The sequence below is a fragment of the Salvia hispanica genome, chromosome 6, assembly GCF_029641045.1.
Source record: "Salvia hispanica isolate PSC_SH4W2 chromosome 6, Shi_PSC_v1, whole genome shotgun sequence".
Lineage (NCBI taxonomy): Eukaryota > Viridiplantae > Streptophyta > Magnoliopsida > Lamiales > Lamiaceae > Salvia > Salvia hispanica.
The window spans coordinates 26,230,563-26,253,706 of NC_142697.1; the positions used below are offsets into that span (position 1 = coordinate 26,230,563).

General features: G+C 33.1%; 2 protein-coding genes, 1 non-coding gene and 1 pseudogene across 4 annotated transcripts; 1 reads left to right on the plus strand and 3 right to left on the minus strand.

The window, feature by feature from the left end:
• Positions 1–779: 779 nt before the first annotated feature.
• Positions 780–864, plus strand: TRNAM-CAU (transfer RNA methionine (anticodon CAU)). Its single transcript is given in 2 exon segments — positions 780–817; positions 829–864. It is a non-coding gene; the product is annotated as a tRNA-Met (tRNA).
• A 338-nt stretch (positions 865–1,202) lies between these two features.
• Positions 1,203–2,628, minus strand: LOC125203816 (protein CDI pseudogene; annotated as a pseudogene). Its single transcript, XR_016132441.1, has 2 exons — positions 2,466–2,628; positions 1,203–2,394 (listed from the first exon to the last, which is right to left on the minus strand). The product of XR_016132441.1 is annotated as a protein CDI pseudogene (transcript).
• A 1,114-nt stretch (positions 2,629–3,742) lies between these two features.
• Positions 3,743–5,006, minus strand: LOC125204411 (auxin-responsive protein IAA17-like). The gene is made up of 5 exons (XM_048103072.2): positions 4,730–5,006; positions 4,452–4,633; positions 4,246–4,357; positions 4,069–4,130; positions 3,743–3,958 (listed from the first exon to the last, which is right to left on the minus strand). The coding sequence occupies exons 1-5, from the start codon at positions 4,900–4,902 to the stop codon at positions 3,921–3,923; spliced, it is 567 nt and encodes a 188-aa protein (XP_047959029.2). The 5' UTR covers positions 4,903–5,006; the 3' UTR covers positions 3,743–3,920.
• A 9,566-nt stretch (positions 5,007–14,572) lies between these two features.
• LOC125204672 (auxin-induced protein AUX22-like) lies at positions 14,573–17,457 on the minus strand. The gene is made up of 3 exons (XM_048103380.2): positions 17,093–17,457; positions 15,421–15,517; positions 14,573–14,941 (listed from the first exon to the last, which is right to left on the minus strand). The coding sequence occupies exons 1-3, from the start codon at positions 17,403–17,405 to the stop codon at positions 14,833–14,835; spliced, it is 519 nt and encodes a 172-aa protein (XP_047959337.1). The 5' UTR covers positions 17,406–17,457; the 3' UTR covers positions 14,573–14,832.
• Between the last annotated feature and the right edge of the window lie 5,687 nt (positions 17,458–23,144).

Below are 23,144 nucleotides of genomic sequence, written 5' to 3' on the forward strand. Positions count from 1 at the left end.
AAAAAAATCCGGGCTTCCACACACGAGCCACCTTGAATTTGTTATAGTTTGCCGCTAGCCGAACGGGGGCTAGTTGTTGTTGTCCATCGCTAGATGTTGCTCTTGTACAGAAATTTAGAGATAGAGAAAATCGCGTTTATATAGTTTTTCAAAAATTAAAAAAAAGAATTAAATTTTTTTTAAAAAAAAAGAATTAAAAAAAAAACAAAATTCGGCGCTGGCCGATCGGGCCGCCACAATGGCGGCTAGCCGATCGGCCAGCGCTTCGGCCAGCGACGAGCGATCGGCCGGCCCACGCCGATCCGCTCGCCGATTTCGTCCTCGCCGATTGCAATGGTTCGGCTAGCCGATCGGCCAGCGCGACGAATCGGCTAGCCGGTCGCTAGCCGATCGGCCAGCGCGACGAATCGGCTAGCCGGTCGCTAGCCGCCCATTGCGGATGCTCTAAAAGTTTTAAAATGTCCAAACCAAATGCTACATGAAATTTGATTTTGTAGAAACTAATACAAAATTATCATTTGAATTTGACCAACCAGTCAACGATTCTACTAAGTGCAAGCATATCTATGGGTATAGTTGATGATTCTCAAATTTTAGTTAGTCTTTCTAACTTTAGACTTGGTTCTGAAAGAGTTGCTATTCTAAACTACTAAGTTATTACTATTTCTCAAAATCTTTTTATTCTTTCAAACTCCAAATAGTATGGCTTGAAACTTAGAAGTGTAAATTGTCACAAACTAATTGAAATCAAATTGAAATAGTTTGTTAAGAATCAAGATGGGGTGGTGGCGCAGTTGGCTAGCGCGTAGGTCTCATAGCTTCTGAGTAATCCTGAGGTCGAGAGTTCGAGCCTCTCTCACCCCATTTTTTAATTTTTATTTATTCTAGTTTTTCCAATTTTTCTTATCAAATTTCAAAAAACACCAGTCACTTTCCTTTTTTGCATTCTACTATAAATACTAACAATTGAAAAATCAATCACGTTTTTCAGTTTGACTTTTTAAAACCATCAGTTACCACCTACCAGTTGCCACCACAAAAAACCATTCCATCTTCCTTTTCTTGTGAATACTAACAATTGAAAAATCAATTACGTATTTCGCTTAGCTTTGGTGGGTTTTTGAATATCAATTTTGACTCAATCCAATTGTACAACTCTAGTTTACACTCATCAAGAATTTTACAACTACTTCACTCCGAGGTAAATATTAGCCTCTTTTATGGAGGTCAATTTTTAATTTTTTACTACTAAACACTATTTTAGCTTTTAACACCTCAACAATCTCTCAGCTTCATACAATACTACCAAACAAACACATCTCATCCTTCTCTGCAGATGACTCAACATTATATAGCTCAGGACAACTTCAATCATGCTACAACAAAACTCAATCTGAATCAAGCCAACCATCCTACATAATCCCCCTTCACCAAACAATAACCATCACAAAAAAATACAACCCTCACACAACCAAACAACATTCACATATAAACCAACAAACACATAACTCCAATCCCAGCAAAAGAATCCTCTCAAAACAAATGCCAACGATCCGAATCCCCCTCCTCCACGAACCTACATTGTCGAAAGACCTACAACACCTAATCCTTCCTCATCTCCTCCAACTCCTTCAACCATAGCTCACCAAACTCACAATCCTTCCATTGCTCAAACCACGGCCCCCCAAGCGTGTAATGTATCGCCTTCGGATACGTGCTCGGATCACCCTCCACCGCCCTATTGTGCCCCACAAGGAAGTTCCACACAAAAGGAACCTCACCAATCTCACCATCTTCAAGCCATTGGAACCTATGCAGGTACGCTCCCGTCTCCTTGTTCACGACATCGGGCGTTAGCACGCGATTCTTCGGGTGGCCGCAGTTGTAGACCACCATCGAAGACCAGTTCTTCCTCGGATACACAGTCTGCACGGCCCCATCCATCTTCGTGGTCTCTTTAGGGGCGTAATCGTGCTGAACGCACATGATCGCGTATTTCTCATCGATCAATCGGAACAATTCGCTGATATCGGCTAGGTATAGGAAATCGCAATCCACGAAAACCGCCCAGCCGTCGAAATTGGCGAGGAATGGAGTGAGGAAACGGGAGAATGAGAACTCCGTGCTCTCTAATTTCCCCCTTTCACGCCAATAAACCCCCTTTTCGCGCAATTCGGATTGCTTGATCGGGTGGATTTCGAGCGGGATCGAAGATCTTTTCAATAGAGAGTAGCGGCAGACTTCGTAGGCGAGATCCTCGCGCGGATCGTAGCCGATGAAGATCTTGAACGGCTTACCGCTGGCATTGCCGTTGCTCGATTTTGGATCTGCGACGCCGTTTTGGTGGTGCGGCTCTGCTACGGAATTGGGCATAATTTCTCAAAGGAATAAAACCTAGAAAATGAAATCGAAGGAAATGAGAAGAATTGTGGAATTCTTCGTAGAGAGACTGCTGTTTGTCATACCTGGCTAGGAGAGCAGATCTGAGATGGGCGAAAATGGAGCTGTGTAGTCGAAGAAAAGCGTCAAGATTGGATTTTTTTTTCAATGCAGTTTTTGTAGTTTCAATTTTGGTCGATTTAGAGAGATGAAATATATACTCACCGCAGATGCGTCGGTGGCCGAAAGCGATTGAGCGAATCTAGTAGATTTTCCGCACTGGTTTTGACCTTAAATTGAAGTTATAATTAAGCAATAAATTTGCTAATGATCCATTCAAATATAAAAGCACCGGTTTTTGGAATTGTTTACTTGACATTAATGGCCCATAAAATGTGGGCTGTAGGCCCAACATAAGTTCAGAGGAGAGCTGGACAGATGGGTCAAGCTCATGATCCAACTAATTCACCTAATAAAAAGTACAACTAATTTTTTTTCCCACTTTGGTGATGTTCCATTATAAAAAAATTCAGTTTTTTCCATTCAATTTTAATTTTTCGTAATTTAGTTTAATTATGTAACTATTAATATAGGGATTATTTCTAACATTTAATTTTGAAATTAATTATTAGAATTTATTATTAAGTCCATATATATATGTGTATAATTTTTGAAGTTTCACTTTAGGAAAATAATACTGCTAAAATGAAATTTTCATAAATAATTAATTTAAGCATATAAACAAGTCCTAAAATGCAGCCAAGAGCTGTTGATAACTAGATTAAATTTCAGTACATAACTTTAGAAGAGAATGACCATCAACCTACTACTCCCTCCGTTCCATAGTAATAGAGGCGTTTTTCCATTTCCGTCTGTTTCAAAGTAATAGAGTCATTTCCCTTTTTAGTAAAAGTCATTACAATTTTTCCACACCTACTTTACTCTCTTACTTTTTTCTATCTTCATCTCTCTACCTTTTTTATTTTCCACTTTATTCTATCTTTACTTAACGCACCTAACACAATTTTTCTTAATTTTCGTGCCGAAAAGTTTTGCCTCCATTACTATAAAACGGAGGGAGTACTATACAATAAAGCTCAACAAACAATGTCGTTTAATTACTTAGCCAGAAATTATGGATAGATCTGAATATCAGAAATATTAGGTCAAAACAATCATTCGATTGATCAATAGGTCAGAACTAGCACATTATGTATAGCTATTTTCATATGTAAAACATTGGGATCCAACAATATTTCAGTGGAGACATAATATATAGTACATTTATGATCAACGATTGCGATATTTTTTGGAAAAAAACAAGAGATTCGACATTTGCTAATAAACTACTATAACAAACATATTATTGGAATAAGTGGTGTATATTTCAAAGTTCCAAAAGTGAAATTAAATCACCAAAATCTATAATAAAAGTTTGTTACATATAACTAAATTCCTAAGATCTAGAATAAGTAAGAAACGCCTCTATATGCACAAGAATCTCTAAACCAAGAGATCCATTGCCGCCGAATCCTTCTTCATCAATTCATGCTTAACCCATTTGAAGATGTTTTAGGAGCTGCAAAAAAGAAGAAAAAAAATTAATTACATAAATTCCAAATCACAATATATAAGCATGCATATCTTGTGCTAAAACTGAATGTATTTAATCAAGGATGATTCTCTTACATAATCCAATAGCCTCTGAACTCTTCATCAATCTCACTCTCTTACATGTCTCAACAAACATACTGCACAAAACCAATAAAAATTTATAAATAAACAATACTACTATAATACTATCAGTAAAATCTAGATCTTAATTTAATTTCATAACAAAATAAAATATCAAAATTGAGAACTTACTTCCAAGGAACATCTCCAACCAACATCCAATCTCCATCTCTATCCTCATAAGTAGGCACATATTCTATCCCATTTGTAGAATCTATGATCTTCCTCTCATTCATTACATTACCTAAAATCACCAAAATACATATTTTCAACATTAAAAAAATAATTATAAAAAAAACCAAAAAATAAAATAAATTACTATTTTGATATAAACTTACAAATGGTTAAGCATGTAAACATCTCCTCCAAAGCAGCCAAGAGTTGTTTATAACTAGAATATATTTCAAGATCAACTTTCCTCAAATATGGAGCTCCATCAACAGCCACTTTCACATATTTGCAGCTCTTCATCACATTTTTTCGGTAAGATCTCACCGGCGGCCACCCCACAACTTGCGCCCTAAAAATCAACAACATATTTCACATTAATAACCGAGAAAAAAATTCATTTAGTCTATAAACCTCACACCAGTAGTCTGTAACAACAATTACTCACTTTGTTGGAGGCGGTGTCGAGATGCTAACTTCGTCGTGATCGCAACTTGCACCGAGTTTCAAATCCACCATGTCGCTAAAACCGCGCTTGGAGCCGGGCTTGGGCGGCGCGCCGCCGCATCCGCCGGGTAAGCCCAGCGTAAGGTCGGTTTTAAGGCAGCCGGAGAATTCCATTTTTCCGACAGAATGCTTCGGATTTGGGTTGAGAAATCAAAGCAACGAATGCGGGAGGAGAAAGATTTGACTATTTGGGATTGAACTTTTTTGCGTGTGATATTTTGTTTTTGGTTTTTGCTTGATATAAAGGGGAGGAAACAAGACGTCAGCGTGTGGGTAAACGACGGACCAGTGGCTGATCGACGCGTGTCCGATGATGAGCGATTATGATTTCCAAGTCGATTTGTTGTGATGGTAAGCGTGTGGGTGTGCGTGTTTTGTGATTTTGAGTGCCTTTCCGACATGTGGGCCCACCGGGGTACGATTTTGTCTTTTTTATATGAGTAAAATGCAGGGGCCTCTTTCTTCTGTAGCATTGGTGTAGCTGGTCCAGCTAAAACTTATAAATGCAATGGATGTTTTATTTATGGAATACTTTTAAAACCGAACTCAAATAATATAAATATACTCCAATAAAACTGTATTTTACTGCCTCTATCTCGTAAAAATAAGAAATTTGGGAACTGACTCAAGTTTTAATGGGAGTTTGGTAACGTAGAGAGATAGAAAAAGAAAAGAAAGTAATTGAATTATTAAAGTGGAAAATAATTAGAGAGAAAAACATAATACTAAATATAGAATGAGCTAATTTTGTGGGACGAAGATAGTATAAATGTGTAGTAATAAATAGTACGAGGGATGGAGGTACTCCTTTCATCTGCGAATAGGAGTCTCAGTCTCACATTTCACTAACTCATTTCACTCATATTTCATTTAAACCTACTACTCCACTATTTACTAATGGGACTCATTAACTACTAACTTTTTTCCATTCACTTTTCTTAACATTTCTTAAAACTCGTGCCACCAAGAAATGAGACTACTAATAGCGGACATAGGTCGTATATATTAGTTGCAGGTTATATTATTCAAAATAGTAGTAGTACTACTATTTATAATTTGAGATATTGGCATCTAATATCATGAAACTTTCAAAAAGTTGAGTTTTTCCCACGAATGAAAAAATTCATGTTATTTTAATAGATTGAAGAACAATTTTGGAGGGTGTGCTTCAAGAAAAACTATCTTCAAAGATTGAAAAACTTGAAGCTCTCAAAATTGTTGTCGAAAAATTATGAAAAAAAATCCGTATCATAATATTATTTATGGGAATATTTTCATTCGTGGGAAAAAACAAACTCATGATAAAGTTTGTAATATTATTTGCCAAATTTAAAGTTCGTGGGAAAAACCCAATATTTTGAAAGTTTCATGATATTAGATGCTAATATCCCTTATAATTCTATACAATACGTAAACAATTTGTTGTACTGAAATAAAAAACATTGCATTGGACGTTTACAGTCTTGCTTTAGAAATTTTTAAAAAATGAAATACTCGCATTGTACTCATCCACATCTATCATAGATGAGTGTGGTATCAGGATTTGAATCACAAAACGAGATGATTTAATCTAATTTATATATTTTCCTAGTGCTATCAATTTCAGTATAAATAAAAATGACTTTGTTCAGTGTAGTGTTATTATTGCTTTTAAAGTAAGTAAGTTTTTATAAATGTGCGTGGGATACGTATGTGACGTACCGCGTACGAATGATACAAAATATGCATATGTATATATGAGAAGTATTACTATTTTGTAAATGTAAATATACATGCCGTAAAGGCTAACATGGAGTTCACAAATGTAAATTGATGTAACATGACACCACTAGTTTGGCAGGATGGGTCACTAAATTTGTTGTCAATTCCATATAAGTTTTAAATAATTATTTGGCTCAATTCTTGTATAAATCTAATATTTTACTGTTTTAAGGCATTGGCCTCAAATTTTCTCTCGATCTTTATACAGAACATATTAACAAATCAAATTCCATCATAGCATGACTTTTAAAAATATTTTTTAAGGATATTTCAGAGTCTATTTTCAAACCACGAAGCTAAATGTCCGAAACACTATCACTAGGTCAAAATATATGCCCCTTTTATAAAGAACAATTAGAGAAGCTTTATATAATTAAAGGTGATTAGATTCAACTTAACACAAAATTATATTGGTTGGGTTGTGTAGTTTTCCTAAGTGATAATGTTGGGCAAGAAACAGAAAATTTTAATCTCAAGGGGGAAATCCTTTCCAATAAAAAGACATTAATTCTCATTCAATTTGTTATTGCTTTTTTGGAGAACTGCTTAATCTTCATCTTACTTGGATTCCACCTCTGGAGATTTCCATATCTCTCATCTAAGTTATTGATTATAAAAATGAAGAAAGTGAAATAAAAATTACCAATACAATCGAGAACATTATCCTTTGAACTGGCGTATCAAAGATCATGTTTGATTCTGATTTATGTTATTCTATTTCAGCCCAAAAGCATATTAGTATTAGATCATGGATATTTACAAAAAAAAAGTTTATGTAGATAATTTCATAATTTGAGTAAATTCGAATATATAGTACTCCTTCCTCCCATTCAAGATAAAAGAAAATAGTTGGATATTTTAATGAGTATAGAGAAAAATGAATTTATCTTAAATATACAAAGATGGCATCATAATTAAAATAAATTATAAACAAAAAAAAAAGAAAAATAAACATGCATGTTGAATGTGACAATATTATAGTACTCCCTTCGTCCAACTATAAATATCATACTCCATCTATCTAATAAAAATAAAGACATTTCAGATGAAATGAGTCTTAATACACAATTAGTAGAATAATAGAAAGGAAAAAAAAGTAATTTGAGTTATATTAACAGAGAATGAGACATTACCTAATTAAAAATAAAGTAGTTATCAAAAATAAGAATAAGACTATTTATATGAGATGAATCAAAATGAAAATAAATGAGCCACTTAACTTTATCTCAAATTTTGAAATGAGCTACTTAACTTAATCTATTGAGTAGCAGAACAACTTAAATGAAGAAATCTTTTATATATATCACCTAAATATGTGAAATGAAGAAAGGAGGGGGTGCACGGAGAGAAAGTTGTAGCGCAGATGCAGAGAAACACGGGCCCCGTGCTGGTTTGAGCAAAGGCAAGGTGAAAACTGAAAATTATAAGGTGGAAATGGGGGCCCCACTTGTCTGGGCAAAACTGATACAAAGTCAACAAGAAAAAATGTACAAAACCCAATTAGCATTCAATAGTGGGGCCGGTTCCGCATGTGAACCTGTGGGTTTGTCGGCTAATCAACTCTCAATTTCAGGACCAGCTATTTTTTCTCTCTCCGCCACCGACACGTGGCCGTCAAAGAGAGATTTGCCACCCATCGCCTTTTTTTACTTAACCTTTACTCTAAGTTAAGAGCATTCGTAGCCCGGACTCGTTGGCTCGTCCCGCATTAATGAGATGGGTATGTTTACGCGCTAAGCTCTACTTCGAACATTCCGAGCACCTTAATAATCACGTATTTTCATTAAATTGTTAGGATATACTCCCTCCATCCCGGAGTATTAGACTCACTTCTTTTGGACACATGATTTAAGGAATTGATATTTAAATAGTTAAAGTGGAGAGAGTAAAGTATGGGAGAGGGAAAAAGTAGGGGAGAGAAGAGAGAAAAAAGTAGGTGGAGAATAAAATAAGATAAATACTTTTTGCTAAAAAAGGAAATGAGTCTAATATGTTGGGACATCCCAAAAAGGAAAGTTGGTCTAATACCTTGGGACGGAGGGAGTATACTTTATCCACTAATCAACAAAAAGTCTAATTTTGTTATTGTTATGACAAACAAGGTAATACTGTAATTGACAAACAAAAGAACGTAAAGAGACATAGATTTATGTGGTTCACCAACTTTGTTGGTTACCTCCACGGGTAGGAAACGAAGAACAAATTGTATTCGGAGTGTTTTCAGATTATGGCTACAGATTAGATCTGTCAGATCAAAGAATTATGTGCCCTACTCCTATATAAATAGGCACACATAAAATCCTATCCTAATTCGGAAACATAATCCTATTTCAATTAGGAAACACAATCCTATACAGATTCAAGGCATACTAACAAATCTCCACCTTGACTTGAATTCTCCATTGCAGACGCATCATTACAATGCCAGATGACAGACTTCTCCTTCCTTGCTTCAGATTTGCAATAAACCGAATTCATCTTGCAAACGCATCATTACAATGCCAGACGAAGAAACTTATCCCAAATTTGTCGACCTTCACGTTCAGAGCAGACATCTCGATTTACCAGACAAAACCCTCGCAGCGGAATTCACGTTCAGAGCAGACATCTCGATTTACCAGACAAAACCCTCGTAGCGGAATTCAAAACCCTAGTCCGAAAACCAGACTCTGATAATTTGTACCAGACAAAACCCTCGCAGCAGAATTCAAAACCCTAACCGATAACCAGACTCTGATAATTTGTTAGGATCGTCGACTGCAACAAACCTCCCCCTCAAACCAGATCACATCGGGACAAACGCAGTCGACACAAACATGGGTCGCGGCCCGACCCATAGCCACCTAACCTGGCTCTGATACCAGTTTGTTATGAGTTTTATTTCATTTATACAAAATAAGAGTACTCCATATCCTATGAACGTATTCCAGTCATATTTTAAAATTAAAATATGAAGCACTTATGAGTTATATATTTCATTAACTTTTTCTATTTACGTATTTTAAAATTTGTACAGAGAATATGGTTGGATTAATGAAGTGCATTTTAAAAATCATACAAAAAATATGAATGTTTAGTCAATCTCATCAAATGTTTCAAAGGTTAACACATGATACATAAAATGTTACTCCCTTCTTCATGATAAGAAGTTCCGATCAATTTCGTTACAGATTTTATAAAATATAAGGAAAGTGTTACTCCCTTCTTCTTCAAGTTTGATTTCTCCTTCAAGGAAAAATCAAAACTAAAAAGAGGCTTTTCAGATTGGGAGCAGCTAGAATTGAGGATGATCGATGCATTTTGTGCAAAGAAGAGACTGAAACTGTTGAACACCTGTTTTTTTGTTGCAAATCTTCGAGCAATCTCTTGTGTCACTGCTGCAAATGTTGGGAGTTATCTTTTTGTCTTCCCAAAGATCCAAAGACATGTCTGCTTTCTTGGGTGGGTACTCCGTTCAAAAGATTTGATAAGCGTTTGTGGACTGCCATGTTTTATGTTGTCGCGTGGACAATTTGGGATATTAGAAACAAAATGGCATTCTAAGATTTTAAACCTAACTGGGAGGTCGAGAAGAAGCGACTCTTTTAGCGCTTTGGAAACCCGAAAGGAAGGTTGTCAAAGGCTGGGAAGGAACAAGAGCTCCACGAAGGGGTAGGTTGTGCTGAACTTTTTATTTTTCCGGGCTCTTGCTGTTTTTTCCTTCTTTTGTGGCTTTGTTATGGGTTTTGGCTCGGTGAGAGGATGGGTGGTTTGATGCTTTTTGAGGCCGCTTTGTTTGGTTGTTTTTGCTTGTTTTGGACCCCTTTTTGGAAGGTAGGGGGTTTCGCTTTTGTTGGTGGTCTGGCCTTTGGGCTTGCCTCTTTGTAGCTCGCCGTCTTGTGGCTCGAGCATTTGCTATTTATAAAAAAAAAAAAAAAAAAAAGTGGATCAAAAAAGTAATGAAATGTATCAATATTTTTTTATATATTCCAGCAAGATCTACTTCTCCGTTGCCAACTGCGTTGTCCCTGCTAGTTTTTTTTTTTTTTTTTTGTTAATCAATGAAATGTATCAATGCTTTTTATATATTCACTGCGGTAAAGGGGGGAGGAGCAGTTTTGCCTATGTCCATACGTTGAAATATTTTCTTTACGGAATTAACTTTTACATTGTTCTTTGTACATAAATTCATATTTGCTTTTTAGTTTCAAGTCTTATATAGGAGTAAGTAACTATTAGGGATTCAGCAAGTGTCAAAATTTTACCATTGACTAGTAAAATCTATATTCCCATATTCGCGAATCGATTGAAATAACCTATCATGATTATCATGTCACAAAATAATTCAGTCTTTGAATAGAATATTCGGCTGTGTTCATGAATTAAAGTATATAAAATAATTGAGTTCTATTTCCTAAATTGGTTAGACATGGGAAATTATTACAATTGAAAGATTTTTTGTGTACTTGATTACAATTGCACGATTTGTTAATGTGCTTTATAACGTTATACAAGGATATCGACCATCTGAATTATTGCCACCACCTTTTAAAATGTATCCGAAAAGAATTAAAATATTTATCACGATTGTGTAGATAAAATAGAAAATATGAAATATAATTAAAATACTTTGGAAGAAAGCAACCAATATTTTGTTGTATTAATAAATAAATAAATAAATATTGCAACTTCTTATTGTTCCAGCAACGTGCAAGTCATAGTTAGTTCCACTAAATCTAATTCCTCCTGTCTCACTTTACTAGTTCATATCGCACGATGTGTGAATTTTAATAAAATATTTGGTAAATATTTTTGGTGGAGATATAATTATGTTGACAATTTATGAGAATAAAAAACCAAAAAAAGAAAAGAAAATACTAATGGTCGGTAGGGACCTTAATTTGTAGAGTCGTTATCACAAATATTGCGAATTTCATGTTTTTTTATTAAAAAAAAGTATATAAAAAGGTCGGCAAGGCTTAAAAAATTACCCTCTTAATAGCTTCATCTTGATTTTAAAATTTGTAAAATCATTTTTATACCATTCATTGGTTGATAGGGACCGTTTGTTCATTCATTTACTCAAAAATTGGGAATTTTATGATTTCATAAAAATAATACTATAAACGGTCGGTAAGGCTTAAGAAATAGGCCCATCATTTAATACCCAAATATTAAAAAAAATGGATTTCATATTAATTAATACTCTTGTCAAAATAGTACTATTCGTATATAATTATCATTTAATGGTATATAGCGATTGATCACCGTAATAATTCATACTATACATAACATACCATCATTAAAATATCAAATAAAGTAGAAAATCAAAGATATTATCATCAAACAAATATGCATCAAACTCTAGATTCGTTTAGGAGACATTAAAAATTATACATTGTGACATACAACTGATAATTCGGACATGCATGTATAAATATGGGGATTTGACAGCACGACAAGGAAACATGTCTCCAATTATTTTATACTAAAACATTATTTTATACTGTGCTTTTTCGAATTCTAGATTATTAATATTTGAGATCGGACTTCATGTTTATGCACTTAACTAATTTAAGTAAACTAGTTCAACGAACTTAACTAAACTGGCCTCGATCAACCTGCCATTTTTTATTTAAAAAATAATCCTAATTAGACCACGTAATGAAAACGGTGTGCTTCGAATATTTCGAAAACGAGAGTGGAATCTAATCACTGGCTAAGTTAGTTAGGAGATACTTTAATTTTTATGATTATTATAATAGCAAAACAGATTTTATTAAACAAAGAGAAAGAATGTCTCGTATCCAAAAACAGTTCATAAGTCTAGTAAAAGAAACTCAAAATTATATCAAAGAAAATGATTTGGTTCACAAGTTAGGAGAGTCTTTAATTAAATTTCAATATTCATTAATAAACTAATCACCATTTAGACACCAACAAAATTATTTTTGAAAAAGTAGTTAAATCATAAGGGGAACAAAATCGTGTAATATTGATATCGAAATAATAATTATAGCTTTAAATAAGTTTAATTAATGGAGTTTGAATAAATCAGCTTTTTGCCTTTTAACTTTGTGATGTGTTTTCTGTCAGTTTTCTATATATGTCAATTCCTTTTTGGAGTTAAAATGCAATTATTTAAGCTTATAAAGTTGCCGAAATTTAAGTTTAGTGTTTGAACTTATTTGATCACTCATAAACTCAAAAGCCTAATCTAGCCAAACATAAATGGAGTCACAAATTAAGTTCAATTCGAAAAAAAATAAATTTCATTAATTTAATCCAAAATCGTATATGCTGAGAGTAGATTGACAAGATTTCACAAATATCTCAATTGATTTCACAAAATCAGCCAGAAAACTAGTGATACGCTTGTGATTGATTAGAATCTCTTGCACTTAAGATAGACAATCATTTTATATATTACTATTAAGTTCTATCACATAAACACATCTAATCTGTGAGATTAGTTTTGGTTGATTACAAATTTTTTTAAAATATAGGTTCATAGAATCTGTTCCATATTAGAGCGTGTTACACAAAATTGTTACTTTTTTGGTTTAATCTTTGTTCTATGTTCTTTGAATGTAGATCAATCTGATTCTCTGAACAATATGTAAATGAATAAATTTATTGCAATGTAAATTAATGTTAATAATGGAAGTTTTAATTCGATTCATGCATGCACCAAATTACAAACAGCTCTAATCCAGCTGCGTGAAACAAATAAAGTAAATTAATAATCGACTTTGATCTTATCTAATAGCGCAAAATATACGTGGTTGATTAATTCAATAGATGAGGATTTAGGTCTATTTTATTTAATAATTAAGATTCATCAATATAGACAATGACACGCTATCACTAATCGCTAGTTTTTAACACGAATACGTATTCCATTTTTGGAAATAAATCGTGTTATGGAATGAGCGTAATCACAAAATTCGACGATATAGTGATACCAATATATTCCAATTTTGCTGTTGCTTCAATATGTTTTGACGTTTTTTTTAATTTCCCATACAATAAAATAAGGGAATTTGTGTTATCTGTCTCTATCTATACATAGTCTTTAAGCTTTTCAAATAATCCACTGATAATACATTCGACAATATTTAGTCAATAAATGTCAAGTTTAAGTGGAGTAATTGTTTGGTATTCATTTGTCGGTTTGGTTGACAATTCAAATGAAATTCTAAAATTGTACAGTACCTTATATCTGTCCCACCTTAGTTAGGTATTTAATTCTTTTCTACAGAGAAATTGAGAAATGATTTATTGGAGGTTAAGTGGAAAAAATAAATATAAATAAGAATAAAGTAAGAGAAATAAAGAAAATAAAACTTTTACTAAAAAAGAAACCGTTCAATTAACGGTCTAAAAAAAATACAATTCAAACTATCATGGGAGAAAGAGAGTACTACTATTAGTTAATATTTTTAAAAATAGCCAATGGTTATTGATAAAGTTATTTTCCCGATAGAATCGAACCTAACTTGAAATAATTTGAATATAAGTTCGAGTTTCGGTTCAACCTTCGACTAACCAAAAATATTATAACAAAATCCATATAATTCAAAATTGATTATAGAAATATATTTTGACTGATAATGCAATGCTACATATACTAGTTCTAGATAGAATACTTGTTTCTTCGCAATTTTTTGTTGTTGTTGATCTGATCTGCTTATAAATCATTTTTTTCTTGGACATTTTATTTGTCCACGGCTAACAAAATAAGTTTCAATTCCTCTAATAAAAATCGAATTGCTAAAAATTCAACTGATTCGATTCGATTCGATTCCATTTTTTTATTTTGGTTATCCTCAATGATTTTACAACAAATATTTAAGCTTGGTTTTCACTTTACCCAACCTAAAATTAAGATACATTCAAACCTACTCACTATCAAAAGAGGGGAAATAAGTTCTGAAAGTCCATCGACAAAAAGTCAAGTGTCAGATTAGAATCTAGCATGGTTTTCATCAAACTTTAAATATATTATATAATCATTTATAAATATTAATAGTATGCTTGGAAATTAAACAACAACAGCTCCAGTGCTATAAAACTAACTGCTTAGAGTCAGCATATTAAGCAAGGACCCTTACATGCCAATTCAATAGCGCAATCTCAACAAAAAAAACATACAATCAGTTCTTCAAATACCTCAAGTCTCTATAATAATGAATTGAAGTCACATTTAAAATTAAACTTACTACTTCATAAGTGATAGTGATTAATTAAAGTGGTGAAAAGACATTTATATCCTTCTCAACTAAGTGAAAGCACAAATTAAAGCTAATCCTCTTTGGAAAGTCCCTTGAGAAGATCCTTTGCATGAAGCCCAACACCATTTGCTTCTACCTTTTTCATCACCCTCAGCCTCTTGCATGATTCTGCAAACATCCTACATAAATTCAACACAAATTAATTTTATAATTAAAGTATTTTATTATAGAATCAACAATGACACGACATTAGTACAAATCAAAATAATTGATTAGTCCTCGAATGACTCTGCAGCAAAGACAGGCGATGATTATTTATTAGAAAAGGTAAAATAATAAATTTTCGACAGATTCTAATGTTAGAGAAAGTGGTGGTCCAAACAGTCCCACAATAATCATAAGCAATGATGTTTGTATTGACTTGGAATTGTCATTGCACAAATTTAATCTCTCAATTTTAAAAACATGGAGTACTTACTTTCATAAATTTGTTGCTCATATTTTATTTTATTTTAATTTATTGGCAATTTATATAAATAATTGTACTCCCCTACTATATGTTATAGTCACAAGCAAAAGAATTTATCCCCGACAGCTAATTACGATAGAAACAAATTACAAATTGAAATTAGTGAATAAATAGGTGAGAAGGACATACTCCCATGGAACATCTCCAAGAAGCATCCAGTCCCCATCTTTGTCCTCATAGATGGGAACAAATTCATAATTTTCTTCGTCCTCCTTCAATGCTTCCCCTATTCACATTTCAAATCAAATTCAAATATTTAGTTTCTAGAAATTTAAATTTATTTTTCAGACAATATGAAATTATCCGTTGTCTATTGTGTTTTAAACGCGTGCACATTGCACGCCACATAAACCTTAAATGTACGTGTGGGACCACGCGTGTCACGGATCAATTAACTTGTCCAGAAATTATCCGGATTTAATTGATCCAAGACAATTAATTAAATATCAGACTCTATTTAGTTTTTTTAACAAGAGTTATAATACTCGGATTAAATATCAGACTCTATCTATTTTATTGAACAAGATTTATAAGACTCGGTCTCATCTAAATCATCAAATGAAAGGGGGATGCTAGCAAGGCCTATCACACGACTATAGTAGTCATAAATTAGTGCATGTACTTTCTCCGACAATAGCAAGACATAATTGAATGATAGTATTAATTTATTTCTCTTCCTCCTATCTTTTCATCTTCATGTTTGTTTGCATCCTTCGTGTCACAAGTTGATTCTTTTGACTCTAAATTCATGATTTTTCTTCTCAAATATGTTTCTACTTTTCTTTTAAAACTCACACTATCTTTTATGTATTTAATACTCTCACTAGTCTACAACTAAACATACATTTTACTATAAAATGGGCATAGAGGAAAAAATAATTAAAGTAACATCAGTTCAAATTGAATAGTAGGCAAGAGAAAGACAGAGCAAAAAAGAGTAGAAGAGAAAGAAAGTGGTATGTCATATTACTATAAATAGAAAGAATTTTATTTAGAGAAAATTATAGATAATTCAAATTTACTTTTATAATTACTCAAGAAATTCGAGGTAACATTTACGATTCTATAGATGATGTAACGTAAAAATAAGAGCAGTCCAAAATAAAGGAAAAAAAGGGATCTGTTAGTTCTCAAATTTTCTAGAACATACTGTATAAAATCTTAAACTATCCGATCTATCCATACCAATTATCTTAATATAGGTATACTTAGATTTTTAGCCCATAATCACCTCATACTTTATTTATTATACTCAGAATATAATATATTTCAATAGCAACGATTAGTATATCAACAAAATAAATCTAAGATCGAATAAATATATACTTCCGTGAATTAATCATAAAATGTCCTATTTCGACATGTTATTACTGTTTATACTACCCTAAATTTAAATCAGTGCAATCATGACCATTCATAATATTAGGCCCACGTATTGTGTAGTCACACTCTATGGCTATGATGAAATATTTACAATTTAATAATACATACTTTACTAATAAATCAATGTTTGAACGAACTTCATCAAAATTGCATTTTCACATAAGTAAAAGAAAAAAACCTATATAAATTTAATATAGTTCGTTGATCCCCTAAGTTGTAACCATTTCACAAAATCAAGAGCCAAATATCAAACTATTACAATATATGAAAAAAATATGATCACGTACGAAGCAATTTCCTACTGCATGAATCATGATCAAACACTTAATTCCAACACAATTAACATAAAAAAGAACCAAAATCTTAAAAATCAAAATAAAAAATATTTAAACAAGAGAAAAAATGAAATGAAACTCACCAATTCCAAAACAGCCAAACAAATCCTCAAGAGCCCTAACAAGGTCAGAATAGCCTTTGTGCATGGTCAAATCAACCTTCCTAAGAAAGGGAGCTCCATCCATGCTAACCTTCACATACATTTTCCCCTCATTGAAGCTGTTCTTGCGCCGGAACACTGCCACCGGGGGCCACCCCACCACCTGATTCTTGCACACCGCCGCCCTATCCTCACACCCCTCAAAAACCCTCTTCTTCTCATTCTTCATATCCACTTCCCCCCCGGGCAGCCCGAGCCTCAGCTCCGTCTCCAGTCCTCCACCGCCTTTCTCCATTTTCCAGTGAATTAAGGTAAAGGGTTGATTTTTTTTTGGTTTAGTATTTGGTGAATCAAAATATGTTAGGTCTTATACATGCAAGAAGAGACGACAGTGCCAGGTCAAAGGAGGATTAGTGGTCGGTCACATGAGAAACAATGGTGGGGAATTGTTTGTTTCCAAAATTACCAAAATGGGCCGGCAAGATTAAAGTTTGGAGTTGGACAGATCGGACGGCTCATGATGCAGCATGGCTTGGGAGGGCTTGATCGTGGCCGTTGATTGCGGGTCATGGGAAACATTGCATGTGATGGGCTTAATTGTGGTGGGTTGAAAGATAAATGGAAAATAGGGGATTGTAGATTTTACACTTATTACTATGTGTAATGGAGTGGAGTGGGTAAATAGTCTATTCATACTAATGTTATGATATCCATCAAAAGATGGAATTGAATTAGTTATTGAGAAAAAACTATTGCCCGTTTGAGTAGTCCGAGCCACCCCAAAACAATTCTATTTATACGATAATAGATGGTTTAATTAGCTTTTCTTCATGATTATGTTCTTGTACACTGAGATGTAATTTGAGAAGTATTTGGATGTTATTTCTCAGATAAATTTCTCTATATTTTTAAATGTCTTTATTATTGTGTGGTAATTGGCTGTGTTAAGTTATGTCATTTTTGCTATGTTTCAAATAGAGGCAGGAGTAATTGAAATTCATACCAAATTAAGTCACTCGCCTTTTTAAAGAGGTGAATAATAAGTGGTTAACAAAACTACTGAAATTTTTACACTATTTTGAGTCGTGCATTTAATTGTTTGTTGTTTAAAGGGATTGGGGGAGGTATCAATTTAACAATTGAAGCATAAAACATTAAAATGAGATGATGACATGATCAAATTAAGACAACGTTTTAAGACAGATAGTTCTTGCTACGGAAAATGTAGATATATTATTATAATTCTTTCAAGGTAAATACTCCACTCCATTAGTCCATAACCAATACTCATATTTTTCAATTCATCCATAAAATTTAGCCACTTATTTTATTTTATTTTTTTGGTAAGTTTCTTCCAAACGAAGTAGATCATAAGTTTTCACTAAAATAACTCATGATCGCATAGTTGATTAAATCTGGAGGTTCGAGATGTTGATAGTCTGTCTGTTGATATAACGCGGTTTCACCTTATTAATCAATTGTAACTTCAGTCGTTCACGTTGAGTTGTAAAAGACGTGTTCCTACACAACTACGCCTTTATTTTTTGTCTGCTCTTTAGCTTCCAACCCCACTACTACTCTACTCCCACCACTAATATTCATTATTAGTAGTAATTTTGTGTTTTTGGATGATTTAATTAGTTGGTTGTGTGAGTATGTTTTTATTGAAAGATCATCAATCAAATCAACGGTTGATCTAGGTAGAATTAGTTGAGTTGAGAAAACTCCATTAAATTCGATCTTGCTCCAATTCTTTGACATTGGGATTAAATTTCGTTTCTTTGTCCATCATTCAATTGTCACTCACTGTTGCATTGCCTCTGCTTTCTATGCTTGCGATGACTTTCTTCACTGTATCTAACTCTATGAGTTTCGTTTTGATGGATCATATTTAACTTTTTACATATTCTGTTAGTACATTATAATTTGCTCAAGGATACAAAGGAAGCATGCGCATATCTCGAAACAACATTTGTAGACAGACAGCATATACGTGCATTATTAAAACTTTTATATGTTTGTGAACTCCGAGATAATGATATTATTAACTAGCAAATTACATAGTCAAGAAAGCTGGGTGAGATCGGATCCAAGATTATGTGTTTGTACACACAATCACTTTCCCTTTGGCCATTAACTTTTACCCCTTTTGGCTTTTCTTCCCTATCTAGGCCATTTGTTATACTAGTACAGGGTTTATAAATCATGTAAAGTGTTATGCTAATTCGCATCTTTGGTTGTTTTTGTTGGAAAATGCATCCGATATTTGACAAATTAAATGACAACTAGAATGAATTGGAGTCGATGATCAACTCGATATATGTAGATATAGAGGAAGAACCTATAGATAATGAAACAATTCAATAACAAAAATTAACCGGATATAACTTTCCTGCATAGAATCAAAAAGTGTCAAATAAAATGTAAAATAATTAATTGGTAATTATAAGTAATTAAAAAACTCATTTACAAAGTGTTTGTAGCAACAAAATTTGTGGTCTTGTTCCCTTCTTTGTCTGACCTTATTTTGCACATAGTGCAGACATGATGGGAAGCTGTATCATGCTTGGTTGTTAACATTTAGACATCCATATTTTCTTTCAAAAGATATGCCCCAAGAATCTAATTATTTCTATTACCAAACCATGAAATAATTTTGATATCCTAATAAATCAAGTCTTATTGTTTGGTCATATGGTTTTAAAGATTCTTGGGCAAGACCCTCCAAAATATGCACACGATCATGGCCACTGTGCAAACTAGTTTAGTTTGTTGATATATGAATCATTATCAAAATAATATTGTTCTTCTTTATAGTTTACTAGCTAGTATATGTGAATATTATCCATTCATTTTTTTACAATCATCGATACTATTTCCCTTTGGTCAATTTGATTCTCATGAATTGAGAAAATATATATGATCAACTTTTCATTAAACTTGTATTTATTAAATTCATTGAATTTTCATGTCTGATCATAGCCATAAACCATCTAGAAAAATGAAGTCCAGTCATAGACATATATGTCCCCTCATTAATCCCCATGAAATTTAGAACTCAGAAGTCTCTATCATTGACAAAAGAATGCATATGCACCACATTTTGGGTTGATACATGTGAAGATTTGTGATTCTTCAAGAATATACGAATCTGATTTCAAAACCTACATTCTTCTATACATTTTATCCATTAATGGGGAGTGGAGCACAAGAACATGCAGGCAATGGAATCCAAGTAAGCTATGTGGATAAAAATAGTCCATAAATTTTATATCATGGGCTCCTCATTTAAGTTTTGTGTCAACACAAATGGAGGAAAAGTGGCAAAAATTCACATAAGCTCACAGATTTAGGGGATATTTTGACATATAATCAAATTTTTAGGTGTCCCATGTTAAACTCTGTGTGACAAAATATTAGTAATTTATTTGTTGACTATAAATACTCCATCAGCAATAGCTTACTATTGTGTTGAGTCTATTGACTCAGTACAATATCAACAATAATTCAATTCTGACATCTAGAAGATTGTATACAATTTTTGAAACTTCTCCATTTGAAAGTTTGAAACCAATATTTGCAGCTGCCTTGTTGACAAGTTGTTGTCCATTATTTTTGAGACAATTGAAAATTTGAATTCGGGACTGAAGAAAAAGATTTTCAATATAACAACGTAACGGTTGAGTATTAAAAATGTCTGCCAACGATAAATAAAATTAAATATACTAGGAAAAAAGTATTTTCATGAGAATGCAATATCGTCTTCACAAGCAATGCTAATGCAGGTATAAAAATAAATCAGTTACAAAAATACACAAATAAAGCATGAATCATGTCCGTTAATCTGCATAAATATGAATATGCATAAATGTACTGTTAAGATTAGTTCTTAGTTAATTTTCACAACAATATTTTTTTTATTTGAACTCTTTCTGTATATATTAAAATATATGCTCATATTGTAATCAAAATCCAAGAAATTATCCAATAAATATGAAATCTTCAAGAATTGGATATGCAATTGGCATAGTGATTACTCTAATATTTCTTTTTAGTGCAGTTTTTGCTGAACAACGGCGGCTGCATTGCTGCCAAAATTGTGTTAAAGAGACATGTCCCCAAAATCCATCAAGCTGCGATCCTTATTGCAGTCGCTTATGCGGTGATGCTGGCTCCCGGAGCAGCAAGACTGGAGGCGCGGGAACCAACCAACGAAAGATTCGCTGCGATATGATAGAATAGGTGGATGATTCATGTAAGGGAATTAACATGACATGTTTTGAAACAAATATTGTCAAACCCTTGTTAGAAAAACTCGGCATTTCATCTCTTTAATTTTATGTTTTTTCTTAATTTCTTTGCTCACTTGTTGGATGCGATTTAATGTGGGGATTTGATCTGCGTGATTGTGACATAACATTAAACCTTACAATATTCAAGAGAATTCATAAAGGAAAGTGAACACGTCAAATTAAATTAATCAGAAGTTTTCTAATATTATTCCTAATTAGATTTTTTTTTTTACCTTGTATCATGTATGTGACTATGTCTGTTTGCTATAGTAGTGAAACGGCTTGATTTAAATTTACTTAAGAAAAAAACATAATGTTTGTAAACATTATTATGGCCCCAAATCCTATACTATTCTAATTTCTAATTATTTGGGAAAAAGAAGTGACGGAAATTAAATCAAAATTTACTCATAATCCAAATTCCAAAGAGTTCAGTCAAGCATAAAGATATTTGAGTAGTTAAGACAGAGCAAATGCATGTTAAATTTTTATTTATATATTAATTCGTGCTGATACTGTTAATACTTATGTTATGTACACTTGGTCAACCAATAATCAACCTATTAAGACACTAATTTTCTGACGCTGCCTCTACATTTACTATTACCTAAATCTACCCTAATAAATTGTACGTTATAAAAATCAACTCCTAACTTTACTCAACCTAATTATGTATATATACCTCTACACATTATTTCTAAATCAACCAAAATAAAGGGAGTAACATGAAATTGTGGAGATTCGGATTTGTGGTTGCAATGGCGATGGTGCTGATTTTTGCTGCGGAGGCGCTTGACGAAAGTTTAGGTAGTTGCTACGCTGGTTGCACGGACGTTTGTACCGATCCTTTGATCAAGTGTTACGAAGACTGTGTTCGCGAATGTTCACCCCCGTGTCCGCCTCCCCTTACCGGTGGTGAAAGGCTGACGGATTAATTGAAGGCTCTATGTTTTTAGTAGCAACAAAACCAAAGAATCTATCTTTCGTGTGTGTGTTTATTTACCTTTTCTTTTCATTATAGTTGGAGATGAAATGAAGATTTGGATTTATGAAACTTTTAATTAGCATGAATGCATATATAATATATTGATAAAAGGTAGTAGTAATCTAGTTTTGTAAAAGTTTATTTCAATAATTTCAATCACACATCACAACAAGTGATGCACATATATAAGCCTATTTTTCAACGGAAGAATAAACAAATTTTATGGGTCATATTAGGATATGGGGTCCAACACGAGACATTTGGTTTCAGATATTAACTACTCTACCACTAGGCAACATTATCGTTCGTTTACTATTTTGATCTCTAGCTGATCATCCTCCTCCGCCTTGAACTAGTACTTGTTCTCGGCGGCTGGACCGGGCTGCAGTGGTACTAGTGACAATTCCTCTCGCATTTGTTACTGATAAGCCCATTGCATATTTTGGAACATGGGGCATAATCTTGTTCAGCTTCAGCTGAATAATTGACAAAAATAATTAGCATCATCAACAGAGCAACAACAAACCCAATTCTTGAGGATTTCATGTTTAACTATTATTTTGTAATCATCTGAAGAGTTAATATATAGTACTAGAATGATGATTATATAAGGGACGATATATAGAGTATACTGTACTGCTAATATTCCTCATTTGATAAAGAATATAATCTCTCCATCCAAAGGTAGTTTTGTCGTATTTCCTTTTTGCTATTCTAAGGTAGTTGACTCATTTTTTTATTTGGCAAAACCTTTACT

Excerpts from the sequence above, each read along its gene's own strand:
- LOC125204411 (XM_048103072.2), bottom strand. The coding sequence starts at position 4,902 with ATGGAATTCTCCGGCTGCCTTAAAACCGACCTTACGCTGGGCTTACCC. Across the intron at positions 4,634-4,729 it reads TCGACACCGCCTCCAACAAA|GGCGCAAGTTGTGGGGTGGC; the intron begins GTGAGTAATTGT and ends GTTGATTTTTAG. Across the intron at positions 3,959-4,068 it reads TTCAGAGGCTATTGGATTAT|CTCCTAAAACATCTTCAAAT; the intron begins GTAAGAGAATCA and ends TCTTTTTTGCAG.
- LOC125204672 (XM_048103380.2), bottom strand. The coding sequence starts at position 17,405 with ATGGAGAAAGGCGGTGGAGGACTGGAGACGGAGCTGAGGCTCGGGCTG. Across the intron at positions 15,518-17,092 it reads GTTTGGCTGTTTTGGAATTG|GGGAAGCATTGAAGGAGGAC; the intron begins GTGAGTTTCATT and ends AAATGTGAATAG. Across the intron at positions 14,942-15,420 it reads CTTGGAGATGTTCCATGGGA|GATGTTTGCAGAATCATGCA; the intron begins GTATGTCCTTCT and ends GAATTTATGTAG.